We start from the raw sequence: 22,247 nt of genomic DNA, 5'->3' as shown, positions 1-22,247 counted from the left end.
ATGTCGGGCAAAGCAATCAGCTGTCCACATATGCTGTGGAATGCAAGTTACTATAGGTTCTTGTCACAGCATTTGAGTGTGCATGTAGGCACGGCAACAAACATACTCCATAGCAAAGTTATGCAAGAAGTGTAACTGAGCCACCAGCTGAAATGATGTCGACAAGGATGCAGCATGAAATCATCATACGAACCAGGCCTGCACAATTTGTGAACCACCAATCAGCACATAAGATACGACCTGCCGGCCTTAAGGGAGCGAGAGGAAGGGGGGAGAATGTTGCCCTCTTACTAGAACGGCTAGTACAAAGAAATGCTCAAGCACCTATCCCCACCAGTCTACAAAGCTCACTTGCGGCTTCTGAAATTTCACTAGCCTCAAGCCCACATATGTTCTAAGCCTATGTTTACAGTTCTAAAAGCTAACAAAATGTATGTGTGTGTTTTAAATGGTGGGTGTTCCTTGGAATTATAACTCTTGTATTTGTGTAGAATTTTTAAAGCAAGCATTGCACAAAAATTAGACTTTTGCTATGCTAGAAAAAACATTGCTAACTTGAACCATCAGAGGAATTCTACCTTCTGAAAAGATTATTTCTGGATGTCATTATTAGAAAAGCTGACCCAGCCCCTCAAAAATGCATGCCCCCCCCCCAGCTGCAAATATCCCATAGATTTCCCTTTTGGCAATCCCAACTGATCATTTCCTTCGCAACCTATTTTTAATAAGGGTAAAGGACACATACAATGTGGCTTCTGACGCCAGACAGGAAACGGATTCGAGAGTGCCCCAAACAAGGAAAGGCAATTCTAAACAGAGGCCTAAGAGCAAGGCCCTCTCACATAAATCTCCTCAAAGCCAGTTATTAGTCCTGTTGGACATCTTAGAGAAGCTACTCAGGGCCAAGCTACACATGACGAATGACACTTGAACGGCAAGTGTATTTCTCCCTGTTCACTTGCCCTCCACTCAATCCACTTGCCGTTCAAGTGTCATTCGTCATGTGTAGCTTGGCCCTCAAACATAGCCATTGATAGGTTACCTTAATAATCCTCAGTTTTTTGATAGCCAAAGTGCACGTCTCCTTCAAGTTAATACTGGAAGCCACTTCCTTCTTGATTATGAACTACCCACCCTCAGAGGAACATACCATTTGGGCTTCTGTAGGGAAAAAGCCATTTGGTTGATAGGATGTGGGGAAGTTTGTACAATGAAAGCACACTGGCTGGCCTTCGATCAGTCACATTCTCTCAGCCTAAGCTGCCTTACAAGGTTGCTGTGAGATAGATCAAGATGGGTAGCCATGTTAGTCTGTCTGTAGCAGCAGAAAAGAGCAAGAGTCCAGTAGCACCTAAAAGACTCTCAAAATTTGTGGTAGAGTATGAGCTCACTTCTTCAGTTAGTCTGTCGGTAGCAGTAGAAAAGAGGAAGAGTCCAGTAGCACCTCTAAGGGCCAAGCTACACATGACGAATGACACTTGAATGGCAAGTGTATTTCTCCCTGTTCACTTGCCCTCCACTCAATCCACTTGCCGTTCAAGTGTCATTCGTCATGTGTAGCTTGGCCCTAAGATTCACAAAGTTTGTGGGAGGGTATGAGTTTCGAGAGTCGCTGCTCACGTATGTGAAGAAGTCAGCAGTGACTCTTGAAAAGTTCCTACCCTACCACAAATTTTGTTAAGTCTTATAGGTGCTACTGGACTCTAGCTCTTTTCTAAGGTTGCAGTGAGGATAAAAAAGAGAAGGAGAAAATGTTGTAAGCAACTCTGCGTCCCCATTGGAGAGAAAAGTGAAGTATAAATAAAACAAAATTCCATTATGGACCCCAAACTGCAGAATCCTTCCTTAAGAGAAACTCCTCTGATAATATGGAAGGGTAAGATAATGTTACATCAATAAATGTCAAATATGTGCTCCTATGAGCTACTTGTGCTTCATGTGGTCTAATCTCAGCCCTAGAATTGCTTATGCTCTGTTTCAGCATTTCTTCATCTCTGTATTGCAGTCTTACTAATGTTTTGTCTTTGTAAACTTGTGTTTATTTACCCTATGCCACTGTTTATGGAAATATCTTTGAAACTGACTGTACTAATCTCACACTGTGTAATCCGCCTTGCGTCTCAGTGAGATAGCTGGACTATAAATGACAAATAAAACAATTACAAACCACAAAAATAATTACAAACCACAGTCCTAAACAACCAGCTTTGTTTATCTATTTTAATGAGCACTTGTTAGAGCTAAAGAAGTTCATATGTTGACAGAGAGAGGATATTGCTTCTGCTTCTCTTAAAACCATACATTTTTACACACCTGTGTGGAAAAGAAACCAAGAAAGGACAGGGTTAGTAGTAGTACAAAGACATTTCTTTGTTTTGCGAGCATGCAGGCATGCACACAAACCCGTCAGCCAAGAGAGACTACTAACGCGGCAGACTACAGGGAAAAAAATATTCAATTCAAATGTGCTCTTCAAAAAGTGGCTATTAAATATGTACAACCTGATGGATGTGCATTTTCCATATTATACCTCTGAACAGAAACATGCAACCTTAACATGTCAGTGGGGAAGAGATTGTTGGGAAAGCTAGCACATGAGCTCTCTTTCTTTGGACATCCTATAGGACATATGCTGAAAAATGCAAAATCCAGATGAATGTAGTATCTTTAAGGGGGGATCATAGAGCTAAGAAAAGGCTAGAATGGCACATAGTGCTCACTTCCTGTTCCCATTTGACATCTGGGCACCAGGAAGACAATGCAAACAAGAGGGAGAGTTTCTACCTCTGCATCTCTATGGAACTATTCATATTTGCTGAGTATTCACTGGTTGAAATTCAAATGCCTGCTTTCAGTTGGAAACAGGAAGTGCCAATCAAAGCACATTGTGAAGGAAACTCTTTGGCAACAGTGGTGCTATTTGAACATGCATAATCGAAGCTGCTGGGATGTCATCATCACACAGATGTGAGAAAAGGGGGTGGGGAGCTTAGATATCTGTCAGCACAGCAGGAAGAAGATTCAACCTAACCCAGTACGCCCTATGCTCTTAATACACAGACACTGGTTGCAAATACGGTTAAAGCGCAACCCTTCTTTACAAAGAATCTTGCAACCGACGGATAAGGTTATCATTTATAGAGAGATGGCTGATAGGATCAGTGACTGGGGAAATTATGGAGCAAGCACTCTGACAAGTTGTCTTCTGTTTAGAAATCATATGTCAGTCCAGATGTGCTGACCCAGAACTGAAGTCTTCTTAGACCCCAGTTTAATGAATACTCATTTCAGCGAAACACTCCAAGCCTTTAAGACTATACCAGCTGGTTCCTAAATGTGTGTACATCGCTTTTGTTTTCAACATTGTTGTACACTTGGATCACTGGCCGCTAGTTGACTCCACTGAAAAGCACTGTGTTTATGTGAAATGAATGGTCTCTCTGTGACAGCCCATTCACACATGCAAAGCATCGTTCGGTGCTGCCGATCTCAAGTTCCGAGAATGCATGTGTAAACCAGACTAATCTCCTACACATTTGTTCATCTGAATATTGCAGGAGTGGGGCTGATTTGATTTCTCTCCTTTTAGAGGAAACATTAGATTTTTAGATAGTTGTATCCAGAGGGCTCCTGGCAATAACACTGCAGAATAAAAACCAAGTCAAGGTAAAAGAATAAAACAGAGGTTAAATATACAATGCTGTGCTCATATCACTATAGCCTCTGATTCTTGTACAATCCCAGAGTCCAACCAAATAAGACAGATGCAGGGTAACCATGCTTTGTGCAGAAGCAATTTCCGGGGGCAATCTGCAGAGGAAAGATTCACACATATTCACCCACAGGGAAATGAAAGAGCTGCCTCTGTGCTGGCTGTCCATGCCCCTTCCCCTTTGTAAGTTACCTTGAAGGGCTAGCATACGGGACGAAGCAATTCCTCCGTGATTCTTGCTTTGATGCTTTTACCAAAGATGTAAAGCTTCCTTTTAAAATAAAATGGCCAAGAAATTTCCCCCCTGTAGGGCGACTACCATGTCATTACATGGAATGGAATATCACATTATTGGTGAAGAACCTGGCAGAGGGGATAACATGAGTGTTTCATTTATAGATGGCTCGGTATAGTTTAAAATCGGTATAGTTTAAAATCTTGACTCTTATACAGAGTCAAGATTCCATGCTTCGCCTTGATCAGCACCAGGGCTTTTTTTCAGCTGGAACACGGTGGAACGGAGTTCCGGCACCTCTTGAAAATGGTCACATGGCTGGTGGCCCCGCCCCCTGATCTCCAGGGGCCACCGCCCATGTGACCATTTACACCGCAGGCAATTTAAACTTTAAAAAACTCCCCCCTTGTTCCAGCTAACCCAAAGCGACGTCATTGTGCGGTCCTGAGTTCCACCATTGAGTTCCACCACCTCTTTCCCCATGATAAAATCCCTGATCAGCACTGTCTATGTTGACTTGGCAGCGGCTCTTTGGAAGCTCAAACTAAAAGGTTTTTCCTCCCACCCGAGATCTTTTCACTGGAGATGCCAGGGAGAAATTAACCATGCTAAGTATATGCTCCACCAGCACTACGGCCCCTACCATGCAGAAATAGGTCCTATGGAATAACAACTTTTAAAAAACACACACAACATCCCTCCATTTAAAAAAAATTAGCACTAACTTGACAAATTAAATGCCTTGCTGAAAAACGAAAAAAGTTTGCACCATCAAACGGAACATTTTCCAGTAGGTCTAGCTGGAAAAGCCTCCCCAAGAAGGGAATTCCACAGGGACAGTGCCACCACAAAGGAGACCCTGCTTCTTGCTATAACCTGGTTTGCCTTCGGTGGCTGAGGGACCCACAGAAGAGCTCTCCAGGAAGAGCCCAAAGTCTGGGGAAGCACACATGATTAACTCTTGCTGAGTGGCAGGACAAACATATAATAAATAAATACGGGAAGAGGTGTGCATGCAATTATCTTGGACCCAGGCCACTGTCAGTACAGCACAGTGCAAAGAACAAAACCTTTTAAAAAGCCAAGGAAGGCCCTTCAGAATGAAGCCACCTGCTCTGTTGCCTCACTGTTCAGTCTACATGCTAAGAATGGGCATCTGGACGGCAACAGAGCCACCCTAAGCAAAGTCATATATATTATCTGCTGCTTTAAATATGTACTCCTATGTACAACCAGCGTTCCATGTTGTCTAATGTTAGCCCTAGAATTGATTATGTTTTGCTCCCGTATTTTTTCTACTCTGTCTTGGCTCCTTGCTAATGCTATGTCTTTTAAACTTGTATCTGTTTACCTCATGGTATTGTATTGAAATGCACTTGGTACTGATTGTATGAACCTCATACTGTGTAATCCGCCTTGAGTCTCAGTGAGAAAGATGGACTATAAATGTTGTAAATAAATAAATAAAAATAAAGAGCCATCAAGATAAGTTCGTTACAGTCGGGAAAGAAGCTCTCCACCCCAAATGGAAGCCAAGATGGAAAACGTTCAAAAATGCATCTAACATCTTGTTAACTTTCCTCTTTTACTACCTGAGCATTAACAGCCAGGGGAGGCAGATGGAGCTAATTTTAAGCACTGGGGCAGATTCTTTATAATCCCCATATGCTATCTTTACTGGAAGGAATGATGCTCCAGAGTCTTAAAAAAACCAGCTGTACCTCATTAAGTCACACACAGCTGCATGTTAAACAGGCAGACTGATGCTACAGTGGACGTTCTACGCCAGTCCCCGTTACCAAACTCTGGACACAGCAGCAGGTATATGCATCCGGTAACATCAGACGGACCCTAGTTACCTTTTTAAAAGGTGTGATTAGTTCTACTTCGACCCCCTGCAACCTTCTGGCAAACAGTCCATCCTGTTCCTTCAGCCATCACGGCCTAACAATTACTTGCTTCCTAGGAGGAGAACTTGGAGGTCTGCCAAAGTCAGAGCCTGGGCGTATTCCAGAAGCAATGCAAGACTTAAAAAAAATAATAATCAAGCATGCTTTTAGGGGCTGGCAGTGAATCTAGGGGGATATTTCTGTAGAGTATTTTTGGTACGATGCAATTTTCGTCTTTTAAAATGTCGGTCCTCGACTGTGAATATCAAGAGGTAAGGTGGGAAAGAGAATTTGAAATTCAATGTGTAATAAACAATGGCTCAGAAGTGTACATTAAAGAACTTATTAACAGTTACATAATTTACATAATATGGAATAACTAAGCTAGTTTGCAAGATTATATCACTGCTTATTACTAATTGGGGGGGAGGGAATAGAAGAGAATGACCCATCAATAGCAGGCAGCCTTTTTTGCACAATACTTTCTGCAGCCCAAGCTCTGCCCGCAACCTGAGTTCGATCCCGGCGGAAGCCAGGTTCAGGTAGCCGGCTGAAGGTTGACTCAGCCTTCCATCCTTCCGAGGTCAGTAAAATGAGTACCCATTTTCTGGGGGTAAAGTGTAGATGACAGGGGAAGGCAATGGCAAACCACCCCGTAAAAAGTCTGCCAAGAAAACGTTGTGATGCGACGTCGTCCCCCCACCCCCATGGGTCTGTAATGACTCGGTGCTTGCACAGGGGACTACCTTTACTTTTAACTTCTGAGCAGGAGCAGTCTATCAGAGACGTACGGAATTCAAAAACAGTTTATTTTACAGGCCTGCAATTATTCTTAACTCACATATGTACTGGTCCAACAGCAGAGATGGATACAAAGAAAATTAGAAGCTTCCCCTTAGTACAGAAGTGATTAGTTATGGTACTGGTAATCCCAACAGAAGCAGAAAAATTATGTGAAATTCAAAGAAGCCTGCCGCAGATTTGTTTTTCAAACAGCTGAATGCACATATCAAATTCTTTGGCATCTGAAAGAGTGTACTCTAGTTCACAAAAGCTTATGTAGGAATACAAAGTTGTTAGTCTTTAAGATGCCCCCAAACTCCTGTTTGTTATCCCTGGAGTAGACTAACATTGTGTACTTCAATGGAATTCGAGTTCTTAGACACTGACAACAAATTCTTAGGCAATCAGAGAATCCCATACAACCAGTGTTCTTCCAGACTACAATCAGCATTTATCCATTAATGCTTCACCAACTTTACAAGAATTTTTTAAAAATCTGCACACCCAAGATGCTATAACAACATCATCTGGCAGACACAGACTGTAATAACAGTCTTTATAATTCCTCAAATGAATTGACCGGAACATTTAAAAATGGTTATATCAAAGTTTCTAAGAAGCACTGGTGGTGTGGACTTCTTGGCACTGGAGGTCCAGTTACCAGAAGAGACATCCCAGGAGAAGCTTGTTCAACCAGAGTACAAATTAGGGTACTGGCCAGAGGAAAAGCATGCTAGATCCTTCCTGGCCCCTAAAGAAATGTTTTCCCTAAAGGGGAGAAACAAACATGCAGGGAACATTCTAAGTCCTCACTAAGGGCCAAGCTACAAGTGACGAATGACACTTGAATGGCAAGTGGATTGGGTGGAGGGCAAGTGAACAGGGAGAAATACACTTGCCGTTCAAGTGTCATTTGTCACTTGTAGCTTGGCCCTAAGAAGGTTCCATCTTGCTTCTGGCATTCTGTCCAAAAAATATAGAAGGTGCTGAGATGACTGAAGTATGAGGATACCACAGATACCCAAAAAGACAAATAAGTGGGTATTAGATCAAATTAAGCCTGAATTCTCCCTAGAAGGTAAAATGACAAAACTGAGGCTATCATACTTTGGTCGCATCATGAGAAGACACGATTCTCTGGAAAAGTCAGTCATGCTGGGAAAGGCAGTAGCCAAAGAGGAAGACCTAAAACGAGACGGCTGGACTCAATCAAAGAAGCCACGTTCTCCAGTTTGCAGGATCTGAGCAAGTCTGTTAATGAAAGGACACTATTGGAGGTCTTTCCTTCATAGGGTCACCGTAGGTCGGAGGCACACAACCACATTAAGCTGCAGTAGTGTAGCCCAAGCTCTGCTCACGACCTGAGTTCGATCCCGGTGGAAGCCAGATTCAGATAGCCGGTTCAAGGTTGACTCAACCTTCCATCCTTCTGAGGTCGGTAAAATGAGTACACAGTTTCCTGGGGGTAAAGGGTAGGTGACTGGGGAAGGCAATGGCAAACCACCCCATAACAAAAGTCTGCCAAGCAAATCTTGTGATGTGACATCCTCCATGGGTCAGTAATGTCTGGGTGCCTTGGTGCACAGGGGACTGCCTTTACCTTTACCTTAACTTTCCACTAAACACAGCCACCCGAGAGAAAAAAAGGAAAGGCAGAGTATATATGTTTAAATAAACAAACGGCTTGTATTCAAAGCTTTGCTGTTTCATAATGTCCTTGCCCCCAGCAAAACTCTTAAGCACTCTCTCAGCCAAATTTCTGGCTACAGGACCAATCCAACTTGGAAATTTGGTTGGGATGGTGCCCGAGGTTATGCTAGGGGCACTCTTGTGAACGGGAAGGGGGTGGGGAGGAAGGCTCTCCAATGAAGTGCTCTAAGCCATACTGGAAGCAGAACAGCAGGCATTCGTAAGTCTGCCTTTCTCCACCCACCCAGCTTGCCTGTCATCCAAGGCTACAAACTGACACACTGGAAGAGACTACAGACTTTTGTAATAATTACGGAGAGACCTGTTTTGCTGCCACAGATTCATGATAAACAGGTTCTCGCTATTTCTCCTCTCAAGAGAAGCCAAGAAAAAAAGGATCTTTATATGAACAGATGGGGGGGGGGGGGAGGCCACTGCATTGAATTACCTTATAAATTAATGGGGAGGGGTGGGGGTCAGATTTAACATCAAATATTTAAGCACCAACCCCTGTGCAACAACTTTAAAACGACTTCGGCTTCCGCAACAGATTTGTAGGTGTTTGGAGTGCTTTCTAGCCCCTCTCCCCTTTTGTTTACATTGATCATTAAATAAAATGGGGGGGGAGATACATGTAGGTTTTTTCAGTCAACGCCTATGAGCTAAAGGCCAAGCTACACATGACGAATGACACTTGAACAGCAAGTGTATTTCTCCCTGTTCACTTGCCCTCCACTCAATCCACTTGCCGTTCAAGTGTCATTCGTCATGTGTAGCTTGGCCCTATGATACAAAATAGAACCTCCATGTCCAGAGGCAGTAGATCTCTGAATACCAGCTGTAGTGTGATTTATTAGATTTTTATTCCACCCTTCCTCCAAAGAGCTTAGGGTGGCATATAGGGCACGTCCCTCCTCCTTCTCCAATTGTACTCTCACAACAACCTTTTGAGGTAGCTTAGGCTGAGGGCCAAGCTACACATGACGAATGACACTTGAATGGCAAGTGGATTGAGTGGAGGGCAAGTGAACAGGGAGAAATACACTTGCTGTTCAAGTGTCATTCGTCATGTGTAGCTTGGCCCTGAGAAACAGCATCTGACCTGAGGTCCTCCAGTGAACTTCTTGTCTGAATGGAGATCTGAACTCAGATATCCAAACTCCTAGTCCAACACCCACATCAGCTCTGATTTAGGTTTCCCTGGGACACCTGAACCCAGAATGTTGCCTTATATTGAGGGCCAAGCTACAAGTGACGAATGACACTTGAACGGCAAGTGTATTTCTCCCTGTTCACTTGCCCTCCACTCAATCCACTTGCCGTTCAAGTGTCATTCGTCACTTGTAGCTTGGCCCTGAGTCTATCAATGGAATGTCAAGATCAGTACTGTCTTCTCTGACTGGCAGTAGCTTTCCAGGGTCTCAAACCACTCCTTGCCTGATCCTCTTAAACTGGAAAATCAACTGGAGACACTGGGGATTGAACCTGGGAGATGCTCTACGGGCCAAGCTACACATGACGAATGACACTTGAACGGCAAGTGGATTGAGTGGAGGGCAAGTGAACAGGGAGAAATACACTTGCCATTCAAGTGTCGTTCGTCATGTGGCCCTACCACCAAACGAGGGATGGCTGCTGTGGAAAACAGGATGCTAAAAGAGGTGGTCTAATTCAGCAGAGCAGCTCTTTTCCATGGCAACCTACCTCCACCAAGCAAACGACATGTTGCCTCTATTCCCTCCTCACTTCCAGTGAAACTTATGCGTCTCTGCCAGCAGATAGCTTCACAAATTTGCTGTCACAACAAGGAAGTCGGATTGTGTTCCGGCCTCCAAATTAGCTCTTTGGGGATGGGGGAGAAATCGGCAGCAAGAGAAAGAGAGTCATCTGAAATAACTGTGGGTCATGTTTACATTCATGGCTCTGTATTGGTTTTCTCCAAAGGAAGGAACAGAAAAAGTGGAAGCGGGAGAATCTCAGCAGCAAGAACGACAACCAATAAGATATGTAGACAGATGAGGGTGGGGAAACCTGCCTATTTCTGGAAGGGAGGAACCACACAACACCCTAAAGCTTCTGACTGCAGCAGACAGCATCTAGAGGAGTTCGCCGTGCTAGTCTGTACTTGCAAAATAGTAAAGAGTCCAATAGCACCTTTAAGACTAACCCACTTTATTGTAGCATAAGCTTTCGAGAACCACCGCTCTCTTTGTCAGATGCAACATCTGATGAAGAGAGCTGTGGTTCTCGAAAGCTTATGCTGCAATAAAGTGGGTTAGTCTTAAAGGTGCTACTGGACTCTTTACTAGTAAACAGCATGGTGCTCTTCAACAAGACTACCAAGGCCTTTATCTAGCAGAAATGAAAACAAAGCAGTTTGAACATTGAACATACTTGAACATTTCTGCATATGCAGGGGAGGGGCAGTTTAGAGAGGCAAGAAAGTCACGTTCTGTGGTAGGAAATCCTTCTGTACTTGGAAACATTCTGGTGAATACCAAGCTGTCATACATGTTTGAACCATCATTAGCAAGACAAGTAGATTCTCTTTGAGCATTCAAAGAGGTTTGGGGGTAGAGGTGGCATGTGTAAGATCCTTTTTGATCCCCTATTTACAGCCCAGTTGTCTGTCTGCCTGCCTGGTACCGCTCATACGGACCCTGCCACATCCCTGCAGCAGTTTGGGAAGGTTTTTTTTTTAACTTCTGTTTTGCAAACCGAAATAGAGATATACCAGATGGCAGACCGAAGCTGCCGCTGGGCATGAAAGAATGGACCCCCGGTAATGGCCAGTGAGTTCAGGATCTTAATCAAGCAACAACAACAAAAGGAAAAGCACCTGGCCCTGACCTAATACCAAGGGAATTATTTAAAACTGGCCCAGATTGGTGGGTGCAGTTTTTTTTGCCCAGGTGTCTTTTTCAGGTATTACAATGGGGTAGACACTCGTGTTGCTGTTCTAGCCATTCCTAACCAACGGCACTAAGAGTGACTCTGTGTGTCTCCCTCTCATAGGGTTGCCAGCTCCAACTTGGGAAATTCCTGGAGATCTTTGGGGGGGGTGAAACCTGGATAAACCTGGAGAAAATGGGGTTTGGGGAGGGAAAGGACCTTGGCATGGCATAATTCCATAGAGTCCAACCCCCAAAGTAGCCATTTTCTCCAGGTGAACTGATCTCTGTGGCCTGGAGACCAGTTTTAATTCCGGAGGATCTCCGGCCACTAACTGGAGGCTAAATCAAAAAGAGTCCAGTAGCACCTTTAAGACTAACCAATTTTATTGTAGCAAATTGGTTAGTCTTAAAGGTGCTACTGGACTCTTTTTGATTTTGCTACCACAGACTAACACGGCTAACTCCTCTGCATCTATAACTGGAGGCTGGCAACCCTACCCTCTCAGGGCGTATCAACATTCTTGGGGAACAATAGTGCCTTTTTTGTTGTTCCCCCTCTGAACTAACCCTTTGGTCCTTTAAGAGATCTGGAAAAATACTCTAGACCTTTGATGTACAGATCTGATTGCTAATATCCCTAAAATTCCAAAGCTGGAATTGGAAGTTTTGCTTTTGTTTTGGTTCAAAAGACCAGACTGCAACCTGTTTTGCCAGTCTTAGAACATGCACTACCAAGGTGCCTCTACGCATATGCGGAGTACTTTTCCATCGTTCCCAGTGAGTGCCCTTCTTACCTAGCAGGGATGAGAGCTTCTAGGCCGGAATATGCAGTTTTCAACCCCTGTACCTCCATTTTAGAGATAATCAGCTAACACCAAAGAGTCTCCTAACAGTGAGATCTTACGCAGAATTACACTGCTTCAAGTCCACTGAAGCCAAAGAGTTTGGAAGAGTGTAACTCTGAACAGGAGTGCGCTGTAACTCTCCTCTTAAAACCCAAATGCCCAGCTCGATAGCCCTCATCTGTCTCTCTTCCATTGATCTTCCAGTCCCTAAGACTGCAGGTAGCCAAAGTCCAAAACCAAAAGGTGATATAAAAAATATTGCACGACCTTTTTCACCCAAGTCATCCAACTGTTTTCTTACATTGAGGAAGAAAGGTCCCCAAAAGAGGTATAAATTTGCATAAGCAGTCAGCGCTTCCGATGAGTAAAAAACATTGCAGGGAAATTCTAAAAGAGCAAATAAACATGATTTTACACACTTCTCTTCCACAAAGGTTTAAATCTGGGATTTGATCCATTCTAGGTAACTGCTCGTCAAACTCCAAACAATACCAGCATCCGAAATCAGAGGTTTTCTTAGGGCCAAGCTACACATGACGAATGACACTTGAACGGCAAGTGGATTGAGTGGAGGGCAAGTGAACAGGGAGAAATACACTTGCCGTTCAAGTGTCATTCGTCATGTGTAGCTTGGCCCTCAGACACTTCCTTCAAAGGCAGCAAAATCTTCCCACAAGCTCCAATTCCATAGTTGCCCTAGGAAATTTCTCCCACTGTGGAACACCAGTGCCTGATATTCTATTATGTGTACTCCGATGAAATGGTTCAGCGAAAACCCAAAAACTCCTAAGCCCACGGCAGGATCCAGCCTCTATGCCCTGTATTGCCCGTATTTGGTTTTACACAAATGAAAATTATTACCTGGGATGAAATAGTACAGAAATTAAGGAGTATAAACCTGGAGCTGCCCATCAATTGATCCTTGTTGACGGGAGGGAAAGTTGGTCCAGCCTGTGAGCTGGGAACCTTAAAGGCACTGGGCTAATGTTTCAATATCTCTCTCCTCTTTTGCTAGTAATAGTCAGTGGCTGGTAACCCAGTGCTAAGCAGGACTACTCAGAAGTTCCACAGAAATCCGTTGGGCTTGCTCCCACTTAACAGTGCCTAGGTGTGCAGCCTGAATGTGCTGTGATACATACGGATGTCGACACCACAAGGCCAAGGGGACACTGCAATGATTCCATCCCACTGGCCAGCCGCTCTCAGGGCCAAGCTACAAGTGACGAATGACACTTGAACGGCAAGTGGATTGAGTGGAGGGCAAGTGAACAGGGAGAAATACACTTGCTGTTCAAGTGTCATTTGTCACTTGTAGCTTCGCCCTCACTCAGCTTTCGACCACACAGAAATCTACATTTATGGATACCAACTTGAAAACTCAACATGAAGCATGAGCCCTAATACAGAAATAAGTTCCATAGGATTTTTACTCCCTAGTAAAGCTTGGTTTATGATTTCCACCATCATCATTCTGGACAGCAAAGGAAATATTAAACAATTTCACATTATTTCAGTTGATGGGGGTTTTTTTTGCCCCCCGCCATCCCTATGGAGCAGGGGGTTGATATTTATAAAAATTCCCCACACAAGTTGCACTACTGAATGACTGCCTCTTGTTGGAGATCCAGTTAGTTCCACATCTACCTTTGCCAAAATCATACGCCTTTTAAATGACAAAGATCTCCAAGATGACAAGATGCACTGCTAACATTTGCTCTGGCCACTTCAAAAATCAAAACCAAATTTATTTTATGGCTACAGTTCAGTGAATTGTCTATATTCATCATTTTTTTAAAAAAGCGTCCGGTGGCACCTTAAAGACTAATTGATTTACTGGAGGCATCGGCTTTCATGGGCTGCCAGTCTTCCCTACCATAAACCCGTCAGTCTTTAGAGAGTCACCAGGCTGTTGGCTGTTTTTGCTTTTGCAGATTAATGAAGCTACGCCTCCGTAAGTTTTATTTGTATATTGTCTGTATATTTCATACATACTTTGTTTGAAATTCCACAGTCTCAGGTTTGTGTACATTACAGAATCTGGCTAGCACTGCTGAACTCCTCTTAGGAATAAAAAGAAAAGTCTTTCTTTACTGTATAAGCTAAATCCGACTTCCAGAAAGGTTTCTTTTCTATAGCATTATTTATTAACTTTATTTCTGATTCTCCCCAGCCTCTTCCCAAAACTCAAGGCAGTTACTGACAGTTTAAGAAGAAAATAATAATAAAGTAGTATAGACAATGTCAAAATTTTTAAGATGCCCCATGCCCATTTGACCCTCGTTATTAAAATCCAGTCCACCCAAGGCTACTTCCAGAAGATAATTCTGCTCAGCTTCAGTTCTCAAACTGAAGCAATCTTTTCGGAGCATTCCGAACAATATGGTGTTCATGTATGTTCTTTCCCGCTTTCCCCCTCTTTTTCTCGGATTGTTCTGAAAACATTACAAAGTGGATTTGCCTACCCTGTGCACAGGAAAGAGCAGATTTTCAAAAACTCCTGCCTATATCAGCGCCATTTTACACCCACTGCCCTCTTGTGGACACGATCCCACCTGCTTTGTAAAGCCACCTTGGCTCCCCATTGGGGACAAAAGCGGGGTATAAGTTAAGTAAATAGAGTTGGTTACGTGTATCCCACCAAAGGACTTTTGCTGAGTTTTCTTTTTAATTAAAGCCATTGCTATATCACTAGGGTCATAACACTATCGTGATATAGCAACTTTTTAAAAAAAAGTGGTCAAAAGCACTCTGATGGAATGGAGTGGGAGGATGGAATGGTGAAGAGACAATCAAGGACAGCGGGGTCTAAAGTTCCATGTGAATGCTCTATTGTGTCACTATGAATACCTTTGCATTTACAGCAGTGACGATGTACAGCAAAGAAATCAGTGCAGTATAGAAACATTCCAAGAAAGACCAAGGGTCTTTACAGAAGGAAATATGCTAGGGGAGATGCTAGAATAACAACAAGAAGAAGAACATTTGATTTATATACTGCCCTTCAGGACAACTTAATGCCCACTCAGAGCGGTTTACAAAGTATGTTATTATTATCCCCACAACAACAAACACCCAGTGAGGTGGGTGGGGCTGAGAGAGCTCTGAGAGAGCTGTGAATGACCCAAGGTCACCCAGCTGGCTGCAAGTGGAAGAGTGGGGAATCAAACCTGGTTCTCCAGATTAGAGTCCTGCTGCTCTTAACCACTACACTAAACTGGCTCTCCAACATTTCTAGAAGGCATCCAGGACTCTGCCAGAACTCTAAAGGAAGGGAGTTCCACAGCTATGGAGAAAGGCCATGAACAATCCTTCTTTGTATTCTTGAACTTCCCTTTAACATATTTGTTAACACAGCCCTTCCTCTGCCATTTCCTCTTTCAGATAAACATAACCCTTATTTATTTCATTTACTTTGCTCATTTCTCCACAGTGGGACCCAAAGCAGCTTACATCTTCTCCTCTCCTCCATGTTTATCACCACAACAACCTTGTAAGGTAGCTTAGGTTCAACGTGTGTGCCTGGTTCAAAGTGACCCATTAAGCTTGCATGGCAGAGTAGGGATTCGAACCTGGGTCTCCCAGATCTTGATACAACAGTATAACCACTACACCCCAGTGGCTCTCTCTTAACAGTTTCCTCATAGGACAACTTAACATCCTTGTAGATCTCCTCTGAATCCTTATCAATACGATAGCATAAGCTTTCGAGAATCACAGTTCTCTTCTTCAAATGCATCTGACGAAGAGAACTGTGATTCTCGAAAGCTTATGCTACAGTAAAGTTAGTTAATCTTAAAGATGCTACTGGACTCTTTTCTGTTTTTGCTACTACAGACTAACACGGCTAACTCCTCTGGATCTACTTATCAATATGGTGATATTAGAGTACATGACTGACTGCTTGAATATTGCCAACTGAATACCTATTATATGAGCATGGTAAAGTATGCACAAATATTCCATGAATCCCAAATGCCATGTAGGAGACAGCTGGCCCTTTTCAATTTCTTTACAGCGTCATAATGAGTAGGAATAAGTTCTGCTTGCCCCCTAGCCCTATAGCAGTTAGGGGCAGACAGTATCAGAAGAACTTTCCCCCACAGGCTGCCTGCTGTAACTTCAGGCATTTACAAACCAGAAACCAAAACAGCCACCAACAGACTCCCTAGGACAACTCATTTAAATGCATTCAAATAGTGAACTCATTACAATTTCCTTTGACCCTGAAAATACCCCGGGGATGAATTAGCCACCTCAAGTGGGTGTGGGGTTTTTTTTTTTTTGGTATAATGCAAAGAAAAGTGCCTCTGGAAATTTTTCCTCTTTGGACTCTGTCACTCTTAGAGTAATTAACAATGTCCCCAATTACAGCCACTTACCACTTTACTTTCTGCAAAAAAAAAAATTAAACACCTGGAGAGAATACAAAAGACAGATAATCTATGCGTTTTTGCCATTGGGTTGTTTTATACCCTACTGGGGGTATTTGTCTCCACCCTACAAGTTTATTAAGAAAGCACTAACCCATGGTATCATTTTTAAAAAGTGCTCCGAAGAGATACAGCCCGACAACCAGGAACAAAAATACTTGGACATTTTTACCTCGAGATATATGGGGTAATTTAGTTTGGGATGGGAAATATCCCCAGAACAATATGTGTAAATTTTTTTGGAGGATGGTTTGAGAGTGAATTGCGTCATTTCACAGTAACGGTTAACTAGTCTGTTTTTATCATTACTATAAGTATCAAACCTGTTGACAAAGTGTCTGTCTCTCTCTCTACCGTTGTTCTCATAAACTGAATGCTTTAAACATTCTCAACCGTAGCATTCTGGATATAATAAATGCCCATTCCAAACTTTCCGACACTGTTGTATCTTTTACAAGTGTGGATGTGGAAAGGAAAACAATGTGCGTTGGGAGTGGGGGGGGGAGTAGCCCCTAGCCTGTATGGGGCTGGTGAAGAGCCAAAACCCAAGACAAGAGATTACAGAGAACCACTCAAAATCCTCTCTTCTGCGTGTTGATGAAGCTGGTGAAAGTTACTTGCATTTTTCGCTGCCTTGCCACCCACAGGGACTGAACACACACAGAGGCAAATGTCTAGGAAACTCACCGTTAATGCCCCCCCCCGATCTCACACAGCCTTTGTTTAAATGCCTTGACCAGACAGAAAGCAGAAAATACTGCTAGTGAATGCCTCTTGATTTTGCTGATTGGTTCTGCTAGGTAACTTTCAACATAAAGGGCACACTGGAATCTTTGCAAGCGGCCTGCCTGCAGAAATATGCAAATCCTGCATATTCCAGTGTGGTTACAATGTCACACTAGGACCCAGGTTCAAATCTCTACACCGCCACAGCTCGTTGGGTGACCTTGGGCCAGTCATTCTCTCTCAGCCCAACCTACTTCACAGGGTCGTTGCAAAAATAACGTGGAAGAGGGGAGAACAGTGTATGCTGTCCTGAGCTACTCGGAAGAAAGACAGGCTAAAAATTAAACTAAACACAACACTGTTTATCCTTTTGTTTTTCTGCAAGAGAAAGCCCTATCCGAGTTAGTCCTCTTTTGGGCAAATGCCATAAATAAACCTCCCGCCATTTTCCAGCAAAAAAGGGTCACGTTAAGGTAGTACCAGACCAACCAAAATCCTTTTAGGTAACCCTGAAACACTAAGGAACAGCAAACTGACAGAAAAGGGAAAGGAACAAACAAAACAAGAAATCCCCAAGAAAGAAACTAGACTCTTGGTGAAGCCTAACTTAAGAGGCCCAAACTTTATGCACAGAAGTAAATCTACAAGAGCAGGTATTTCTGCCTCCTCTACAGACGGATCCAATGTATAGCTTGTCAGAACTGGGTCCCAGCGGAACTTACTCCCGAGAAAATGCAGAAAATCTGTTGCAAGCCTAAATCCTCGGACACAAGCCTACTTTCACTTCTCTGAACAGGTGGTGCGTGGAATCACTCACTCAAGAGGAATGTTAATCCCTCAAGTGGTAAAGAAAGCAGCATTCGAACCTATAGAGCCTACCAAAGCCACAGAACGTAAAGAGCGTCCCTCCTTTCAGAGGGCCTGTACACATTTATCCAAGCAAACACTTCTGCAGCGTTTTGTACCGACATAATTTAGTCGATTAAGACTTCTGTTGACTCTGGTCTTGAATGGCTTCTGAAAAGCCTGACATTGATAGAGGTGATCGTATTTCACAATCTGTAAAATGTGTATGCGTGCGCACATGCATTAGAACCATTATCAAGAATTGAGTGGCTGGCAAGTTTGGTCTGGCAGCAGCTGTTTACTCAAGATACTTAAATTTTAAAAATTCTTTAAAAAAAAAAAAAAGACGTTCTTAAGTTAACTTGCAAGCAGATCTATTTAAATTTCCCTGTGGAGTTTCAAACAAAAGGTACAGCCCATCCTTGATACAAATGAGTTTAAGCACGCCTAATTCTGTACAAGGTCTGGCCGTACTGTGATTCTAAACACACCTCTCTGGAAATAAAACAGGAGACCAGTGGCACCTTATCGACGAGCAACATTTATTCCAGAATAAGAACTGGTGGGGAGTCATACGCTCACTTCATCAGATGTAATTCAATTTATGCAGGAATAAACCTTGTCGCCGGTCTTTAAGATACCGCCAGACTCCTGTTCAGTTTTGCTACAAGTGAGTAATGCAGCTACTCTTTGGGGATTACTTGGAAGCAGACCCCACTTCAAGTCAATGGGGTTTTCTTCTGAGTAAACAGACTTCAGACCCTGTTATCCATCATCAACAAGGGGGGAAACAGATGTTGTCTACCACTCTCACACCACCACCTCTCTCTGTGGTGGTGGTGGTGGAGAGTGCTGTCAAGTCATAGCTGACTTACGGTGACCCCTGTTGGGGTTTTCATGGGGAGAGACTAACAGAGGTGGCTTGCCATTGCCTGCCTCTGCAACCCTGGACTTCGCTGGAGGTCTCCCATCCAATTACAAACCAAGGCCAACCCTGCTTAGCTTCTGAGATATCAGATCAGGCTCTCCTGGGCTATCCAGGTCAGGGCATGTAACAGGGGGGGGGGAGGGTGAAGAATGCCTTCAAGTCATAGATGACTTATGGCAAGAGACTAACAGAGGTGGCTTGCCATTTCCTGCCTCTGCAGCCCTGGACTTCGCTGGAGGTCTCCCATCCAATTACTAACCAAGACAAACCCTGCTTAGCTTCTGAGATCTGACCAGATCAAGGCAACTCGGGTGCAGAGACCCTTTCCTCCAAGCACCCAAGGGGGAGGGAAGTCGTTGGCCAATAGCAACATGGAAAAGGCTGGTTAGCAAACATCAGCTGAATTAACATGGGCATAAATAAGGAAGGCAACGGGCGGCAAAAGCCAATCCAGTTTAGAATCATAGAGTTGGAAGGGGTCTCTAGGGTAATCTGTTCTAACCCCCTAAACAATGCGGAAATTCACAACTGCCTGGCCTCTCCACACCCCCAGGGACCCCTGCTCCATGCCCTGAAGATAGCAAAACACCATCAGGATCCCTAGCCAAACTGGCCTGGGGAAAATTGGGGGGTCTTGGAGGTGCCTTCCCAGAGGACGCTTTTTAAAATGGGTGATAAAAAGCACAAGTCCAAAGAAGGCTGCAAGGACTTGGCAGGGCGCAGTTTCCTCATCGAGGAAAACATCAAGCCGGATGGAATGAAGTTACTCGAGCTGCAAAAAACAGCCCCATTTCCTTGATCACGGACGCCCTGCGCTTCGGTTCCCTGGAGAGCTTCGTTCCGGGGGCGCACGGCTGGGGAGGCGCTTGAGCGCGGCGGGCCACCTCCCCCCCTGGCTTTTCATGAGCTTCGCTTTCGCTGCCGAGCGAAGGGCGGGGACGGCAGCAGCTGGGAAAGCGTTACAACGCCATTTCGGATTTCGGAGGGGGACGGAGGGGGGAGAGCCAGCCTTTCCCAGGCTGGTGCGCGCTGGGCAGCAGCAGGAGTGCGTGTGGCTGCGTTACGCACGCGTGCAAAGGGAGCCGCGTGAAAAACTACCGCGCCACTGACCTGTTTGTGAACCCCCCCCCCCCAACTCCCGGCCTCCCGAGGCGGGTGGAGGGATCGAGAGCGACAAAAACAAGCCCACCCCAGGGGGGGGGGGGGAAGCGAGGGGAGGGAGGCGCTGGAAGAACCGGGTTCGCCCCCTCGAGGGTCCTCCTGTTTACTGGAGACCTACCCGGGGGAGACAGCGCAAGGCAAACAGTGCAATCCTGAACAGCGTTACTCCGATCTAAGGCCATTGATTTCAACGGGTTTAGGCTGGAGTAAGTCTACTTAGGACTGCGCTGTAGCAAAGCGGGAAAGAAACCTAATATAGGTATTAAAGAGGGCAATGACAAGCAGGTGAAGCCCCGTCGATCGCCTCTCCGGAGGCCGGAGCAGCTCCTCTTCCTCGGCTAGGGGGAGAGACCCGTCGCATTTCAGGCTCCTGCACGCTTTCCTTCGAAGGGATCGGGGGTTTGGATTGCTCCGATGGAGAGTAAGGCGGAGGAGGAGGGCGCACACGCGGGCGCGCATCCCCACGCACACCACCCGACGCCCCCGCTTTGCCGTCTCCTCGCCTTGCAGCAACAACAACAACCAAACTTTTCCAACTTCTCCCGTGCCCTTACCTTGTTTGGAGAGCACCAAGGCTTCCTCCCTCTGCACTTGGGTGATGATAGACCGGCTTTCCATCTAACAGTCCCGCAGACCCTGGGGATCCTTTGGTAGGGAGGAGGGGGGGGGAGAGGAGGGAAGTGTCCAGGGAGGAGGAGGAGGAGGAGGAAGAGGGGTGGGGGGGGAGAGCCGCGGTGGGGAAGCCGGAGGGAAAGGGTGGCGTCCGTTTCTCCTTTCAAAGGCAACAGCCCGGGAGTCGGCGGCATGCAACGTCTAGGGCTCCTCAGATCGGGTCCAACATGGAGAATCCAGGGCTGGAGCAAGTAAGGGGGGGGGACCATACACTCGCTCACACACTCACAGAGGGAGAGGAAATGGGACAAACGGGCAGTTTCCAGTCTCCCCGCCTCCTCCGGATAAACAACCGGCTGCAGCTGCCTCCTCCGCGGCGCGCTACAGGCTGACAGCTCCCGGCATCCGGAGCCAGCGGGCGCGCAGCGAGGGGAGCGCGGCGGTGGGGGCGCCTCGGGACTGTTGCAGCGTTCGAACGCTTTTGTTATTTTGTTGCCAGTCCAGCGGCTCGCTACACGGAGGGGGGCCTTGAAACCGCTCCGGCGCTCCCATTGGCCCGGCGCTGGGGGGGGAGTGGGCGTGGCTAGGAACTCTACTATGCGGTGTTTACCTAACAAACATTCCAGCCGCCCGGGGGGAAGAGAAGGGCAGGGGCGGGCGCGCCTCTCCGGGCGGGCGGGCGGGCCTCGCGGGGCGGCTGGTTCCTCCCGCTGGGCAGCGTCGGGAGAGAGCCGGAGCCCGGGCAGCTGGCTCGCCCGCTGGTGCTCGGAGGAGAGGAGCGGCCCGCGCCTTAGCAAAGGGAAGGGGATGGACTGGAAATGCGGAGCAACAGGGCAGCAAGATAGCGCGAATCGAACGCGCGTTTGGAAAAAGTCTCGAACCCGGAAGGATGCGCAAATCCCTTTCTGGCCTCAAAAACAGCGCGTCACTATATTGAAAATTACTGTATTAAAAATAAAGTAAATAAAACGGGTTACTCGTTCTGGACTATATGATCAACCACGATGTAATACCGTGCCTTATCCAACTGATGCCTTTAGCATCTGAGAAACCACTACAATATGCAGAATGCATCCCCTGGTCCAGGATTGTAGACATCTTGAGCTGTGCCCTCTATAAATCCTCCCACTGGTGTATATAGTTTATTTATTTGATTTATTTTGTTTATACCTCACCCTCCCCACAGATGGGCTTAGGGCGGCTAACAACATTTTAAAAAATACATTAAAAGTCACAAAACCATAAAATCAATAATTTTTTTTTAAAAGTCATTAAAATAGTCCAGGAACAGGCTATTTAAACAAATATTGGGAGTCCGTATATGGGCATAGCAGATGGTCGATTGTTGTATTTTATGTTTTTGTTCTTTTTGTACTTCAAATGTTGTGTTTAACTTCAGTATGAAAACAAAAAAAATTAAAAATAAAAGTTTTCCCCAAGTGAGTCTTGTGCTAAAACATCTTGAACCATCAAATTTTGGAAGGGGGGGGGTCTTTC

The 22,247-nt window shown here is 45.1% G+C and overlaps 1 protein-coding gene across 2 annotated transcripts in view; it reads right to left on the bottom strand.

The window, feature by feature from the left end:
* The window catches only part of CTDSP2 (CTD small phosphatase 2), a 55,413-nt gene extending 34,193 nt beyond the window's left edge, over positions 1–21,220 (bottom strand). For both annotated transcript variants that reach the window (XM_055003325.1, XM_055003326.1), the window contains exon 1: positions 20,693–21,220. In XM_055003325.1, the coding sequence (XP_054859300.1) occupies positions 20,693–20,756 (64 nt within the window). In that variant the 5' untranslated portion in view covers positions 20,757–21,220. The remainder of the gene's footprint in view (positions 1–20,692) is intronic.
* Between the last annotated feature and the right edge of the window lie 1,027 nt (positions 21,221–22,247).

This window comes from Eublepharis macularius, chromosome 19, assembly GCF_028583425.1.
Source record: "Eublepharis macularius isolate TG4126 chromosome 19, MPM_Emac_v1.0, whole genome shotgun sequence".
NCBI classification, from domain to species: Eukaryota; Metazoa; Chordata; class Lepidosauria; order Squamata; family Eublepharidae; genus Eublepharis; species Eublepharis macularius.
Note: the sequence above shows the minus strand (reverse complement) of the source record. Positions and strands in the feature narration are given on the sequence as shown.